This window comes from Biomphalaria glabrata, chromosome 10 (genome assembly GCF_947242115.1).
Source record: "Biomphalaria glabrata chromosome 10, xgBioGlab47.1, whole genome shotgun sequence".
In the NCBI taxonomy this organism is placed as follows: Eukaryota; Metazoa; Mollusca; class Gastropoda; family Planorbidae; genus Biomphalaria; species Biomphalaria glabrata.
Genome location: NC_074720.1, coordinates 41,566,565 through 41,583,492, shown reverse-complemented (window position 1 = coordinate 41,583,492; position 16,928 = coordinate 41,566,565). Strand labels below are relative to the sequence as shown.

Here is a 16,928-nt window from a genome sequence, read left to right as displayed (position 1 = left end):
TGGAGGAGGAATATCCCAATATTTTTTAAAAATCTTACATTCATTATTTAGAGAAAAGAAAACGCACTACAAGTTGTATAAAGGATCTTATTTCTTTAAAAAAAAATAAAAAAGAATTATGATGTTTTTCCTGTTTTAGTTTTAGTATTGTCACGTGAAACACTATAATCGTCCTTAATCTTCAGAATAAAAGACATTGCCAGTATTATCATTATTATTAACTCTTTACTCTCCGTAATTATTTTTCCACGTTTTGAAGGAATTCTTCATTTTGCTTTTTACTATTTCACTACCCCTGTTATGATTAAGCTTCAATAACTTTGTCTTTTGTTATCAGAAAATGTTTCATTTGGTATAGAATTAAAGTGACATGTATGCTCTTTTTATATACAAACACAAAGTCAAGTTTATAAAATTAAACATCAGTTTATTTTAATGAGGTCAAAAATCAACGATGGTATCGTCGATCAGGAGAGAAAGAGTTAATCTTAGTGTTAGAGACAAGAAAGCGCAAGGAAAGCGTAGAGTGATTTGGTTACGCGAACTCTAACATCAGCCCTATCAGTCTACTATCAGGTAGCCAAGAGACAGATGACTATGATGATGAATACAAATTATTCGTTGGAATCTATTTGCAAATCCTTGACCTGGATACCCTGTTTTCTGGTGTCCAATGTCAGCGATTACCGCTCCTTGTTTTTTTTTTTTTGTTATCACTTACAATCACTCCTACCTACAATCCCTACAATCCATTCCTACTGCACAGTGAAGAGAATTTAATAACAGACCATGTTCAAATCTGCGTGTTTTAAAATGTAGACAAAATATCAGGGCTAAAGTACGCCCTCATTCAACGCTGGTGTGTTGACTTCAATTCGCCGTGTTTACACATCGTTGAATACAGTGGTTTATAATAGAGCGTGTTCTCATGCCAACTGTGTACAGTGTTTAATACATTAGAGCTGCGAGGCCTAGATTTAAAGATTCTAAAAATCCCGAAATTCTGTTGATGCAGTGGATGTATTACCACTGTTCGACTTGGATAGTGTCAGTCTAATACTAGGTCTTAAGGTCTAGTTTCATTTTGAATTCATTCTATTTTGAGGTAAGCTCTATGAGGTGCTAATACTAGGTCTTAAGGTCTAGTTTCATTTTGAATTCATTCTATTTTGAGGTAAGCTCTATGAGGTGCTAATACTAGGTCTTAAGGTCTAGTTTCATTTTGAATTCATTCTATTTTGAGGTAAGCTCTATGAGGTGCTAATACTAGTTCTTAAGGTCTAGTTTCATTTTGAATGCATTCTATTTTGAGGTAAGTTTTATGAGGTGCTAATACTAGGTCTTAAGGTCTAGTTTCATTTTGAATGCATTCTATTTTGAGGTAAGTTTTATGAGGTGCTAATACTAGGTCTTAAGGTCTAGTTTCATTTTGAATTCATTCTATTTTGAGGTAAGTTCTATGAGGTGCTAGTACTATTTCTTAAGGTCTAGTTTCATTTTGAGTTCATTCTATTTTGAGGTAAGTTCTATGAGGTGCTAATACTAGTTCTTAAGGTCTAGTTTCATTTTGAATGCATTCTATTTTGAGGTAAGTTTTATGAGGTGCTAATACTAGTTCTTAAGGTCTAGTTTCATTTTGAATTCATTCTATTTTGAGGTAAGTTCTATGAGGTGCTAATACTAGTTCTTAAGGTCTAGTTTCATTTTGAATTCATTCTATTTTGAGGTAAGTTCTATGAGGTGCTAATACTAGTTCTTAAGGTCTAGTTTCATTTTGAATTCATTCTATTTTGAGGTAAGTTCTATGAGGTGCTAATACTAGGTCTTAAGGTCTAGTTTCATTTTGATCTCATTCTATTTTGAGGTAAGTTCTATGAGGTGCTAATACTAGGTCTTAAGGTCTAGTTTCATTTTGAATTCATTCTATTTTGAGGTAAGTTCTATGAGGTGCTAATACTAGTTCTTAAGGTCTAGTTTCATTTTGAATGCATTCTATTTTGAGGTAAGTTCTATGAGGTGCTAATACTAGTTCTTAAGGTCTAGTTTCATTTTGAATTCATTCTATTTTGAGGTAAGTTCTATGAGGTGCTAATACTAGTTCTTAAGGTCTAGTTTCATTTTGAATGCATTCTATTTTGAGGTAAGTTCTATGAGGTGCTAATACTAGTTCTTAATGTCTAGTTTCATTTTGAATTCATTCTATTTTGAGGTAAGTTCTATGAGGTGCTAATACTAGTTCTTAAGGTCTAGTTTCATTTTGAGTTCATTCTATTTTGAGGTAAGTTCTATGAGGTGCTAATACTAGTTCTTAAGGTCTAGTTTCATTTTGATCTCATTCTATTTTGAGGTAAGTTCTATGAGGTGCTAATACTAGTTCTTAAGGTCTAGTTTCATTTTGATCTCATTCTATTTTGAGGTAAGTTCTATAAGGTGCTAATACTAGTTCTTAAGGTCTAGTTTCATTTTGATCTCATTCTATTTTGAGGTAAGTTCTATGAGGTGCTTTACATATTTCGATCTAGAATCTAGATCTAGACTCTATAATCAAACTTTTATCACTAGACATTTTCAAAGGCCTCTTCTTTATTATGTATTCGTGAGTTGATAGTTAATTCATTTCGTATCGTTTTAATACTTTACACTTTACATTCGAAGCCTAATAACTTACTAAGTAATACTATTTTCGTATCCGTTATCTCACTATCTTATCAGCTTTGGAAACCTGGAAAGCCGCTTTTAGTTTTGTCTGCGTCTGAACGTCCGTTTGTCAAGTACTAAACTACTAAGTACTAAAGGTCCCAAAAATTAGAAAAATTATTGAAAATTATTCGACTTCCATTTTCTAACATATGGGAAGAAGGGGGGGGGGGGGAAGAGCTGGATGGCTGAGTTGATGAGCGATTAGTTTCCGACCTTGGGGTCCTGGGTTCGATTCTTGTGTAAGACTGGGATTTTCAATTTCGGGATTCTTAGTGCGTGCCCTGAGTGCATCCAGGTCTAATGAGTACCCGAGTAAGTAACAGATAACTTAAACATCACCTGGCCTCTAGATCGCTACTGATGGCTACTACCAACGTGCTATTTACTACAGTACCAATCCTTCTTCTTAGTATTAGTGTAATTTGACTTTGACAGGATGGCCGAATGGTCGTATGCTATACGCATTGGGCTGTCTTCTCGATGGTTCAAATCCTGGCCTACACCACCCCACTTCATCCTGCTGGAAGTTCGCACTAAAATAAAAAATAAAAAAATTCTGAGGAAACATCCGAAACATGTAAAAACAAAGAACTAAGAAAAAAATTATTAAGAAACATCCGGAACATGTGAAAACAAAGAAATAAGAAAAAATTATTAAGAAACATCCGGAACATGTGAAAACAAAGAAATAATAAAAAAAAATATTAAGAAACATCCGGAACACGTAAAAATAAAGAAATAAGAAAAAAAAAATTAAGAAACATCCGGAACATGTAAAAACAAAGAAATAAGAAAAAAAAATTAAGAAACATCCGTAACATGTGAAAACAAAGAAATAAGAAAAAAAAATTAAGAAACATCTGGAACAAGTAAAAACAAAGAAATAAGAAAAAAAAAATTAAGAAACATCCGTAACATGTGGAAACAAAGAAATAAGAAAAAAAAAATTAAGAAACATCCGTAACATGTGAAAACAAAGAAATAAGAAAAAATTATTAAGAAACATCTGGAACATGTAAAAAACAAAGAAATAAATAAATAAAAAACTTGATGGAATCTGTTGTTAAGGACACTAACTAAGGATAGTATAAAGACTATGCTTAACACTTAATTAAGCCTACTTAAACAAAAGATAACTTGTAATGTAGAGCGACTCCTACAGTGGTATTAAAGTGTGATTCTGTCTTGTGTTGTTTGATCGATGCCCATATTAAGGGGGCAGCACAAATTCGAAATGATTTCGTCTTTTTAAAGTATATTTTTATTTAAAAATAAAAAATAAATAAATAATAATGTTTACCATAGTCTACTCTGTCATGTCAATATTCTCCAAGTTTAACCTTACCCACCTGTACACCTTTAAAAAGAGAACAATCGTTTCTCTTATCTTATAAATTGCAAATATTCCTAAAAAAAAATAACAGTTACGTCCTACGCGTGTCCTTATGTTAACCTACCCATGTAAGTTAGTGCTGATTACGTTTAACTGTCTGATTCAGGCAACCCGTTTCATTTTCTAATGGCTCTTGGAAAGAAATTAATATAAAACGTGCAGTCTTTTTTTTTTTAAAAAAAAGCAGGAAGTCATTCAAAGGAAACAAATCAAAACAGAATTCCCAAAGAAATTGCATAACTAGTGTAGGCAGAATATCTGTGTAAAGTAAAATGTAATGAAATGGCAGGTCAAATCTACTGCAATTACACAAACATTTATAACCACTAGTCTTATTTCTAATATTATCAGATTCGTTCCTTCAAATGTTTGTATTCTGTTCCTTCAAATGTTTGTATTCTGTTCCTTCAAATGTTTGTATTCTGTTCCTTCAAATGTTTGTATTCTGTTCCTTCAAATGCTTGTATTCTGTTCCTTCAAATGTTTGTATTCTGTTCCTTCAAATGTTTGTATTCTGTTCCTTCAAATGTTTGTATTCTGTTCCTTCAAATGTTTATATTCTGTTCCTTCAAATGTTTATATTCTGTTCCTTCAAATATTTGTATTCTGTTCCTTCAAATGTTTGTATTCTGTTCCTTCAAATGTTTGTATTCTGTTCCTTCAAATATTTGTACTCTGTTCCTTCAAATGTTTGTATTCTGTTCCTTCAAATGTTTGTACTCTGTTCCTTCAAATGTTTGTATTCTGTTCCTTCAAATGCTTGTATTCTGTTCCTTCAAATGTTTGTATTCTGTTCCTTCAAATGTTTGTATTCTGTTCCTTCAAATGTTTGTATTCTGTTCCTTCAAATGTTTATATTCTGTTCCTTCAAATGTTTATATTCTGTTCCTTCAAATGTTTGTATTCTGTTCCTTCAAATGTTTGTATTCTGTTCCTTCAAATGTTTGTACTCTGTTCCTTCAAATGTTTGTATTCTGTTCCTTCAAATGTTTGTACTCTGTTCCTTCAAATGTTTGTATTCTGTTCCTTCAAATGTTTGTATTCTGTTCCTTCAAATGTTTGTATTCTGTTCCTTCAAATGTTTGTATTCTGTTCCTTCAAATGTTTATATTCTGTTCCTTCAAATGTTTGTATTCTGTTCCTTCAAATGTTTGTATTCTGTTCCTTCAAATGTTTGTACTCTGTTCCTTTAAATGTTTGTATTCTGTTCCTTCAAATGTTTGTATTCTGTTCCTTCAAATGCTTGTATTCTGTTCCTTCAAATTTTTGTATTCTGTTCCTTCAAATGTTTGTATTCTGTTCCTTCAAATGTTTGTATTCTGTTCCTTCAAATGTTTATATTCTGTTCCTTCAAATGTTTATATTCTGTTCCTTCAAATGTTTGTATTCTGTTCCTTCAAATGTTTGTATTCTGTTCCTTCAAATGTTTGTACTCTGTTCCTTCAAATGTTTGTATTCTGTTCCTTCAAATGTTTGTATTCTATTCCTTCAAATGTTTGTATTCTGTTCCTTCAAATGTTTGTATTCTGTTCCTTCAAATGTTTATATTCTGTTCCTTCAAATGTTTATATTCTGTTCCTTCAAATATTTGTATTCTGTTCCTTCAAATGTTTGTTTTCTGTTCCTTCAAATGTTTGTATTCTGTTCCTTCAAATATTTGTACTCTGTTCCTTCAAATGTTTGTACTCTGTTCCTTCAAATGTTTGTATTCTGTTCCTTCAAATGTTTGAACTCTGTTCCTTCAAATATTTGTACTCTGTTCCTTCAAATGTTTGTATTCTGTTCCTTCAAATGTTTGTACTCTGTTCCTTCAAATGTTTGTATTCTGTGGTCGGCATTACAATCAAGATATTTTTTTTTAAAGAATAAACTAACGTTTACCTACAATAATCTTTTAATCTATCTGAAACTCTTTTGTGCGCAAGAAATATAAGCTTCTAGTCAGACAGATAGACGGACTGGAGGACAGACAGAAAGAGCTTGAGAGAGAAAGTGAAAGAAAGAAAAGGTTCATGAATATGTATTATGTAAATTTCTTAATTGCAAGCAAGTTTTAAATATTACTAAATAATTGTTTCTTCAAACCATGACATGTTACTTTCATAACAGAATTTCACACAATTATGAGAATCACTGAAATAGTACAATACTCTCAAGATGTACCGTCATGACCTAAACAAACTGATAACAGAAGTTACTTTCACACAAGTCAACAACTTACTAACAGTTGTCGTGTTTAGTTTATATCTTCTACACATCTGTATGAAAGTAGAAGTTTAATCAGGGCCTGCTTTAATGACGTGGAAGCCCCGGGAAGGAAAGTTGTAGAGGCTTTTTATAGAAGTGCACTAGGCGTGAGTAGATAGCATTACAAATAAAGCGTGAGTGACTGCGCAGACCCAGTTACAACCTACATAGTTTGCCACAAGTTAGACAGACAAGGCCGCTATTGGCCCTGGGCCTATTTAAATTCTCGTTTCGTTGTTAGAGCCTGTCTTTGTCATGGAACGGGTTGCCTGAGTCAGCCTGGAAAACCAATGACTTGGCAGAGTTTATTTCTTTGATTAGCATGCACGACTAGATTGACACATGGATACGCGCAGGACGTAATCATATTATCTCTTGAAATAACGTCTTTAAATTATAAGATAAGATACAACTCATGTATCACTCGCTATCATTAAGATAGACAAGTAGCCAAAGTTTCTTGTGTTTCGTATGTTTGGAAAACGGCTAATGGTTCAAGAGATCCCGATTCTGTTCTGGCACTTGCTGTGATGGTTCATATGAGAATTAGCTCGATTCTGGGTTCTTGCTGACACGGGGCTTTGCAAGCTCGTCTGGTGTAGGGACAGCTGCGCGGCTCAGGTTTACATCTATTGGTGAATGTATTTCTCAGTTCCTATAGATACTTGCCTAGTACTATAACGATTATATGTAAGGATATCCTGCAAACTCCAACGAAGGAACACGGCCAGCCTTAGGTCATTGGTGACCTTCGTTAATCGAATAAGGAGGCCCTAGGTGAAGTGAGTTGGGTGGCCCCAAATGAAATAGAAAACAAAAAAGACCGAAAATTAAGCAATGAATTATAAACCGTCCTGTATCTACATCTAAATTAACAAATAAGTCTAATTCATATAGCGCCCAGTGCTATTTTCTGTGACGGTACGCACCGGTACGGCGTACCTGCACCTTTTTTTAATGTGGTGAAAAAAATTATTACTTTTCTTGTATTTTAACGTTTATGATTAATTTATTAGTAGTTAAAAGTTAGGCAATCCATCACTGAGTACCGGCACCTATTTGTTTACAAACAAAAAGCACATATAGGACCTATAGCTCTAACGTGCTTCATGCACGATTGATAATCACCAGACTAAAATAACGTTTCGACAATTCACCACAAGGAAGAAACAAAGGTCTTCTAATATATAGATTAACATTAGTGAATACACTTCACATTCGTATAAAGAATAGGCGCGAGGCTAGTAGACATAGAGCCTTGGAGTTCTGCTATATTTGAGTTTGATCCATTTATCGCAATGTTTTCTCTAAAAAAAATTCCTAGAATCCTGTGCGAGGCACCCAACAATCGGAGGCCCTAGGCAGTTGACCAATTCGCCTATGCCTAAGCTCGGCCCTATAAGGAACTTCAAGACATTTGAACGACACAAGTGATATTTCGTTTCTTTCATAGTAATCTGGTGGACTCTTTTCTTTGCGTAGGTTTACATAAGTAGTTCTTTGGTCTCATTATGCACTACATGGTGCTCTAGCATATTAGTCAAATTAAGTCCAAGAACGAAATCAATTAGTAGCGTGACATTGGCTGACTGATAGTGAGAGGTGGGAAAACAATTTAGTCTATTTTTATCACTGCATGTGAATAGTAATCCTAGAATTGTATTAAAAAAGAGTTTAAATTGGTGCCAACTGTACAACAGAGTAGCCTTAACATGTACAAGTCATAGACTTATATAATATACTCATAGACATAAATAAAAATATAGACTGGCCGAAGGAAGTAACGTCATGTAACTTGAAAACATGTACATCTATTGTATTCGGATTTCCGAATTATGAAAAATTGCATGATCTTCATTCATAGAGATTCTTATCTTCTTATATAATACAGACGTTTTTTCAAAAAAGAAGATGATTACGTCCTACGCGTCATGCATTTAGTCATGCATATTAACCAATGACTTAAATTCTGCCAAGTCATTGGTTTTCCTGGCTAGCTCAGGCAACCCATTCCATGCTCTAATAGCACTAGGGAAGAAGGAGTATTTGTACAAATTTGTCCTAGCATATGGGACGAGGAATGTGCCTTTATCTTTGTGTCTTTCAGAGTATTTTATTAAAAACTACACTGCCTCCTTATTTACAATATATATAGGTGTGTGGCTGAAATAGATATGAATACTTAACTTTTATACTGCTCATAAATGCTGTATAATAAAGTACACAAAATTGCAAGTCACAAATTTTCGTTTCATAAAACTCTTGTATCGGCCAGTCTATATTTATTTATGTCTATGAATATACTAAACTGGAAACCGGAAATAAATTCTTATCCGCGACTGATCGAGTCGCCCCAATAATTCTTTTCTTTAGTTTCCAAAGTTTAGAAATAATGCAAAATCATTTCTCGGATATTCACGAAAATATGAAACAAAGCCATTTCCTGTTTGTTTCCATTGAGATAATGTTTCAAAAATCCTAGATCGAAATAATTCATGTTGATTTAAATCATCTTATGTACATTGATTACCTAGATCTTTCTAGATTATGTATCTAAAAATCGCAAAATAATAATTATGAGACGAGAGTACTCTTATTTTTCATACTCAATTACTAGATCTAGATCTACAAATTAAATTATATGTTACATAAGTTAGGGTTGAAAAAAAAGACAACTTTACTTCTTTTAACTACTTTACAAAACAACGTCTTGATCCAACGTTCTAAAAGATTTTCACGCCATTTCTTGTAGTGTTTAAAAGTCTCCATGTGCAGTCTAGAGTAGTATAAATAAGTCTATGGTACAAGTATAATCCGGTTAATGGAACTTGGGTTTAATCGGAGATGCACAAAACAGTGGTTACATTCTGCTATGCACCGTTCTACACCCCAACCTTAAAAGTAATCTTGTGTTTGAATTGACTGATGTGAAAATCTTTTAAATATTTTTTTTTTACCTTTTCCTAATATGGGCAACGAAAAACATGAGCCTCAGCTCTGGAAGACAAGCGTAAAAGTAAAAAAAAGTAAACTTTCCCCTTTTCAGACCTTGTGGTCTATAGGGCAGATGATGTAAAGGTCATCTGTTTCTGTGGCCTACGGTTAACGAGGGTGTCAAGTAGCCAGCACAACGACCAACCGCCTTTACTTTTTCCCCAACTAATGTCAGGTACCCATTAGAGCTGAGTGGACTCAGAGGCGCCCGAAGATCCCGAAATTAAAAATCCCAGTCTTCACCAGGATTCGAACCCCGGACCCCGGTTTGGAAGCCAAGCGCTTTACCGCTCAGCCACCGCGCCTCCGGAAGACAAGCGTACCAAACGAAAAAATGGCTAGCTCCTCTACCACTAAATTGAAAGCCACCTTAACCTGTTGTGATTATATGTGGACGGGAGTGTCTCCCCAAAATAGGGTTCTACAATCACATTTTTTAAAATTTCTACGAGATGAACCAATGTTTGAAAGAAGCCAATACAACATTTTTTAAAATTGATTTTCACGTTAAACGCTTATATCTTTAAAACATTTTAAAGTTTTTGAAAATCCCCATTCCTGATGAGACTTATCTAGCAGAATAAAAAAATTCTGATGCAACGGCTACTTTTTTGTCGTCCGAAACCGAATCGTTTCATTTTAACTATTATGTCCCTTTTTTGTCATAAAAATAGACCTCTTTTAAAACAATACATAAATATAAACGACATTTGAAAAACGTATGTTTATATATATAAGATTGGATATATAACATTACACATTTAATCTCTAAATATTTAGAAACCTTTCAGTCTCACGTTCTGGAGTCGTCTCCCCTAATTAAAACCTAATGACGACATCGCCACCTATGTTGCACCATTCACAACCAATCGCTAACCTCTTCCCACCGTCACCATATAAACTCACACACACACACACACACACACACACTCCATAACAGGGGGCCGCCTCGATTTTGCATGATAACACTCTATTTCTAATCTTCTTCTTCTTGTTTTTTTTTTTGTCACAGGTGTAGTAATGGGTGAGGTCACTGGAAATAAGGATGTAGATCAGAAGGTCTACCTACCTCCGTGCAAAGTCTGCGGGGACCAGGCAGCAGGCTTTCATTATGGAGTGAATACATGCGAGGCTTGCAAGGTAAGGGCTAATGTCACGTGGTACACACAACTTGTTCATGGGTGTTAAAGGGTTAAAGTCATTTGGTACACCCAACTTGTTCATGTGTGTTAAAGGGTTAAAGTCATGTGGTACGCACAACTTGTTCATGTGTGTTAAAGGGTTAAAGTCATGTGGTACGCACAACTTGTTCATGTGTGTTAAAGGGTTAAAGTCATGTGGTACGCACAACTTGTTCATGTGTGTTAAAGGGTTAAAGTCATGTGGTACGCACAACTTGTTCATGTGTGTTAAAGGGTTAAAGTCATGTGGTACGCACAACTTGTTCATGTGTGTTAAAGGGTTAAAGTCATGTGGTACGCACAACTTGTTCATGTGTGTTAAAGGGTTAAAGTCATGTGGTACGCACAACTTGTTCATGTGTGTTAAAGGGTTAAAGTCATGTGGTACACCCAACTTGTTCATGTGTGTTAAAGGGTTAAAGTCACGTGGTACACCCAACTTGTTCATGTGTGTTAATGGCAATTTGAAAAAACAAACTTTAAAAATAGTTTCCATTAACGTCATTGTCTTTTTTAAATATCCTGAATAGTAAGTACGGTATTGCAGTCTAGTTCCAGGACCATATATTAGTGACATATATCTATGGCCTCCTTCAGTCGCGAAGCGACTATGGATCATCTCGGTGAGATCCATGCCTGGGCATTAGCTGTGGTCGGAACGATGTCGCCCACACATCTATTCCCATCTCTCCACGCAGCTGATGTATCCAAAGGAACGGCAGTGCCGATACAGTTTGGGGTCAGCGGCGTCGCAGGTTCTGCTAGAGTGTAGCACTGAGAGCTGCAAACTGCCTTAGGGTCGCCAGCTCCTGATATTTCCTCAGGGTTGACCATCGAAGCCTTTCCCATGATTGGGTATAGCTGCAAGGCAACAGAGGTTTCAATTCAGAGTTTCCCTTCTCCTAGGTGGGTAGCCAGCCATGGCTAACGAGCCCCTCCTGCCCGAACTGGTTAAGGTGCCAGTTACTTGCCTTTGTCCCTTCTCCTGTTCGTGAGAACAGTTCCGCCGGACTCAATATCTGAGCCACACGTGAAGACCAGGAGTTGGACTGGTTGTCAGAGGCTATTCGAGACGCATGCCATTTGGAAGCATTTTATATGTAGCGGAGTGACATATATAACGTTACTCAACCGACCCACATTGGCGCCTTAATTGCTCCGTAAAGGATTCCCATGGGGCACGTCTGTTTCGTCCACCACCTTTCTGACTTCGATCCCCCCCCCCCGTGCCGTTCGGCGCATTGGGCGGCAAGCTGTCTCCACAAAGATCTGTCACTGGCATTGTCTGAAGCCCCCTCCCTCCTGGTGTTCACTGTTGGAAGCATGCGTCTTGAGAACAAGACAGGTCGAGGCCACTCACAAAGGCCGCTGGACAGACGCCAAAAAATAAAATCTTAATCCACTAACGGCGACAATGGCTATGCTTGCTCTGGTTGTGGCAAAATATGTAGGTCACAGCTGGGGCTGCTAAGCCATGGGAAATACTGCATTCCTCACTAATCTTCCGGCTCAAAGACAAGCCTTATTATTATTATCGTAATAATGACTGAAGCAATCGATATATCATACCATAAATATATCTTACCATAAATATATCATACCATAAATCCATAATAATAATACATGGTTGTAACCTTACCCTAGATTTACACAACCTTGGTGGCCTTGACATCAAGGAGCTAGTATGTTTTGTTTTTTTTGTTTTTATTGTGCGTGAAATATAGTACATATTAACACACGTTGATATATTATATTACTTTGATGTAAAACTTGTTTGGTTTTGTTAGTGGGCGTAGCCTTTTTATTTTCCCACACTTTGTATTGTTCGATAGTGGTATCAGTACTCCTATATGACTGCGATAGTTGGACCTTAAACAAATAAAAATAATTCTAATCCATTGCCATGGAGATCTAGATGGAAATATTAAACGCTGATGTGTGTGGGATGTTTGGAGAGTTTCCTGAAAAAAATAAAGTGTCAAGGTCGCTAAGTTGAACTTCCCTGTTATCAGCTAAACAAAAGGGGAGATTATAATTTTAAAATGTTTAATGCGATTGGCCGAATTAAATTTCTTTTATTGCCGCTAGTTAGCTGCCCTTTTATGTTTAAAAAAGTATAAAGCCATACGTTTTGATTGAGTCCGTAAATAAGATTAAACTTCCTATAAGATTACGGATAAGATTACGATAAATGTGTTTGCCTGTTATAGGGTTTCTTTCATCGCAGTTTAAGACGCCACAAGGAGTACTCCTGCAGAGCCAACAGGACATCAGGGTACTGCGAGTACATGCCGGGAAAGCGAAAGTCGTGCCAGTACTGTCGTTACCAGAAGTGCCTGCAAGTTGGCATGTCCAAGGGAGGTAAGCCAAGCTCACCTTTGTGAAGCAAGCACTCTGAAGGGCGCGGTTTAAATCTCCGTTCACAACTACCATGAAACGATTTAGACTACAAATGTCATTAGTTGAATGTCATTAGGACAAGAGTTGAATGTCATTAGGACAACAGTGGAATGTCATTAGGACAAGAGTTGAATGTCATTAGGACAACAGTGGAATGTCATTAGGACAACAGTGGAATGTCATTAGGACAACAGTGGAATGTCATTAGGACAAGTTAAATGTTACTAGGACTACAGTTAAATTTAAAATGTCATTAGTGAAGCAGTAACATGTCATTAGTAAAGAAGTAAAATGTTATTAAAGAAGCAGTCGCATGTCATTAGTGAAGCATTAAAATGTCATAATTGAAGCATTAAAATGTCATCATTGAAGCATTAAAATGTCATTAGTGAAATAGTAAAATGTCATTAGTGAAGCAAGAAAATGTAATTAGTGAAGCAGTAAAATGTCATTAGTAAGGCAGAAAAATGTCATTAGTGAAGCAGTAACATGTCATTAGTAAAGCAGTAAAATGTTATTAAAGAAGCAGTCGCATGTCATTAGTGAAGCATTAAAATGTCATCATTGAAGCATTGAAATGTCATTAGTGAAGCAGTAAAATGGCTTTAGTGAAGCAGTAAAATGTCATTAGTGAAGCAGTAAAATTTAAGAAAATGTATATAAAGTCCAGTCGTAAAACGGTCGAAAGTCGTTAGGTAAACTGTCGAGTGTCATATAAGACATCATCAAATGCCATGTGGGATACAGACAAAATGTTATTAGTGGAACAGTGGACATTCTTTGACAAATTATTCAAATGCCGTTAGAAAAAACTGCAGTGGATCTAGTTATTAGTTTGTTATAATTAAATCTTGCTTGATTAGTGCAATTACAAGTTACGTTAGTTTCTTGAGTCAACTCATTTCTTTGTTTGTCACAGCCATCAAGACTGGGCGTTACACTTATGTGAAGAGAACAGAAGATACTAAGGAAATACAAAGGTTACAGGTGGACAGGACTAGTGATAATACAGGTAGGACTAATGGCAATGCTGGTAGGACTAATGACAATACAGGTAGGACTAATGCCAATACAGGTAGGGCTAATAAAAATACTGGTAGGACTAATGATAAAAAACAGGTAGGGCTAATGACAATACAGGTAGGACTAATGCCAATACAGGTAGGACTATTGCCAATACAGGTAGGATTAATTACAATACAGGTAGGACTAATGCCAGTACAGGTAGGACTAATGCCAGTACAGGTAGGACTAATGACAAGACAGGTAGGACTAATGACAATACAAGTAGTATTAATGACAATACAGGTAGCACTAATGAAAATACAGGTTGGATTAATGACAATACAGGTAGGACAATACAGGTAGGACATTTTCATCAGATCTCTTCTTCCTTATTCTGTTTTCCCTGTATCAGAACGAGCGAACACATGGACGCAACGTCACGACGTAGAACGAAAGACCTTCAAATATTGTATCCAGAGACATGTTTGGCCCTAAACATTCTGAAAATAGGATTTATTTCTTTATTTGACTAAAAAGTTTTAAGACTCGTTGCTGTGGACTGTTGAAAAACTCGTGATGGTATTAACGCTCTGGGCCACTTTGGGTTAAAGGAAAGTATTTAATGCAGCTCAACGTCTGACTGAAGTCCAAATAGAAACTTCTTTCAAAATGTACAAATGGTATTCAGCTTGGTGGCTGAGGGGTATCGCTATTAGCTTCTGAATTTGTCGCACTTGGAAGTCTAAGACCAGCAAAAGCGAACAAAAGCTCCCTTCCACCAGCCTGAAGCGGGCGGTGAGTTCCTTCTGCCCGCCACTCTGTCCGACGGGGGGTCGAGACTCGGGGTTAAATTTAGAGTTTGATTCTGCGTTCACTTCCAGTGGCCACGGACACTCCGAACCCGCGGACTAGAGACGCGGCCGGAAGGCCTCACCACTGGGACCCCCGCGTATTCCTATAATATTCCAGGCTAACCGTGCGGGACATGCCACTTGCTTTTATAACTTTTATTACATTATGGACATAATCAACTTAACATAAAATGAATAAAAATGTATTAGATAATGATATATAATGGTATTCCGAACCAATTCGAACAATGGCGCTTAATTTGCATCATTCACAATAAATCGCTAACCGCTTCTTCCCACCCCTGTAACCACACACACACACACACACACACACACACACACACACTCCGTAACAACTATGTCATTTGAATTTTTTCGTTTCTGTAACTAAAATATTTACAATTTTTCTTTCCCCGTGTGTAGGCTATTCATCTGATGGCAACGATTTGAAAAAGAAAGTGCGCTCCCTTGGCGGGGAGGTCAGTCCAGGAGGCAGCAGCACCGATAGCATATCAGAGCGGGAACATCTTCTAGAACTTTCTACCAGTGTGGCACACGACACCTTAAACGAGACTTGTAACGAAATGCGTGCCCAGAACGTGGATAAAGATGAGTCCAATGACTGTAACCTACAGCATGGGAATGAGGGCGTTTCCGGAAGAGATCCAACTCAGGAAGGTGTAGTGGACAGTTCTAAAAGTGCCGCCATCTCTTCCGTGTCGTCTGCCATCAGCCGGTACAAGGCGGAGCTGATCAACAGAATGATGAAAAGCTGTGCTAGTTTTCTTACCCAGAGATCCCAGAGCGAGGCGCCACTCCACTCTCAGAATGGCGCTAGCCCCTGTGGTGCAGTGCCAATTTCGAAAATCTGCTGCGTAGAAAAGAAAGCTAATGCCTGCCAGCTCAATCTGGTCGAAGACAGTCGGCTTAGAGCAGACGTTTCCAAGACTCGCATGCCCACGCCTATGAAACACTCGGCTGTGTGTCCGTCAGTGGTTAGTGAACTCATTACAGAGTGTAGCACAAACTTGGACTCACGGCTGGGCCAAAATGTTAATTCAACACACTCTAGCTTGACAATGCCCTACTTTAATACGGGAGTTGCTTCTTGTGAAGCAGAAACATCTTCGTTACCTCCCGAGGAGAATATAGCTCTACACATTATGGAGGAATACATTAACACTCATGTTGGCATGACAAGCAGGTATGTTTTCTGCGACATTTTTAAAAATTATGTATGTAGGTAAAACCCATAAATTTGCTTCGTTTTAGTAAAAAACTATGTCAAAAACTCAAAACCATAATTCAAACAATTAGCTTAGTTGTCAGAGCTTTTATATAGGCCTAATATCGCTAACTCTACGGACTAATTTTATTTCTCTATATTTTTCAGCCATACGAAAAGTAAATTAGAAAATGCTTAAAGATACATTTTATTGAAATTCCAGAAAGATTATTTTATTAATTACTGATTTTTTACCGTTAGAGCACAGTGTGCCATTTATAGTACCGGTATTGCCATACTGTAAATTTTTTCATGATATTACTTCTTTAAAATATGCATTTAGGTCAAAACCGTAACCACGTTGAGATTTTTTTTTATATGTGTTGTTTAATCTTCATCATATTTTCTTAACAATTTCACTCTGCAACTAAGACAAAATGATACAAATCGTATGCAAACATTTTTATTATTTAATTAGTCCTGAAACATACATTTCTTTAGGTTGTATTTCTACATAAAGTCGAGTTAAACTTAGTCGCATGATGCTTTCTAAACTCCCAAACAGCTCACACTCTCATCAGCTACTTAGCCCAGTCCAGTCCTTGTTGACAGCGCCCACCCCGACCAGCCCCAACCTGCAGCCATCGCCGCTGTCCTCGCCTACATCATCGGACGACATCTTCTACCAAGCGTTCGATCCGCCTGCCCAGATGACCGCCAGCTCCGTGCCAGAGCTCTTCCGGGACCGAGACAGGATTATAAGCCTCCTGACAGAGTCTCACCGGGAAAACGTCCGTGAGTTCCAAGACTTTAACCTGATGCCGAGAGAAGAACTAAGGCGGCAGCAGCTGGCTCATTACGTAAGCTTAAAAACTTAAACTTTTTTTCTTCCACTAAAAATCCCAAAGTTTAAAAAATCTTTGTTTAAATTT

The 16,928-nt window shown here is 36.7% G+C and overlaps 1 protein-coding gene across 6 annotated transcripts in view; it reads left to right on the top strand.

Moving 5' to 3' along the window:
• The first annotated feature begins 764 nt into the window (after positions 1 to 764).
• The window catches only part of LOC106077941 (uncharacterized), a 28,959-nt gene continuing 12,795 nt past the window's right edge, over positions 765 to 16,928 (top strand). Inside the window, exons 1-7 of one of the 6 annotated variants that reach the window (XM_056044991.1) lie at positions 765 to 1,071; positions 2,383 to 2,416; positions 10,347 to 10,474; positions 12,726 to 12,876; positions 13,835 to 13,927; positions 15,195 to 15,975; positions 16,562 to 16,856. In XM_056044991.1, the coding sequence (XP_055900966.1) occupies positions 10,355 to 10,474; positions 12,726 to 12,876; positions 13,835 to 13,927; positions 15,195 to 15,975; positions 16,562 to 16,856 (1,440 nt within the window). In that variant the 5' untranslated portion in view covers positions 765 to 1,071; positions 2,383 to 2,416; positions 10,347 to 10,354. The other 5 variants (XM_056044989.1, XM_056044993.1, XM_056044992.1 and 2 more) reach the window with 5 other exon arrangements.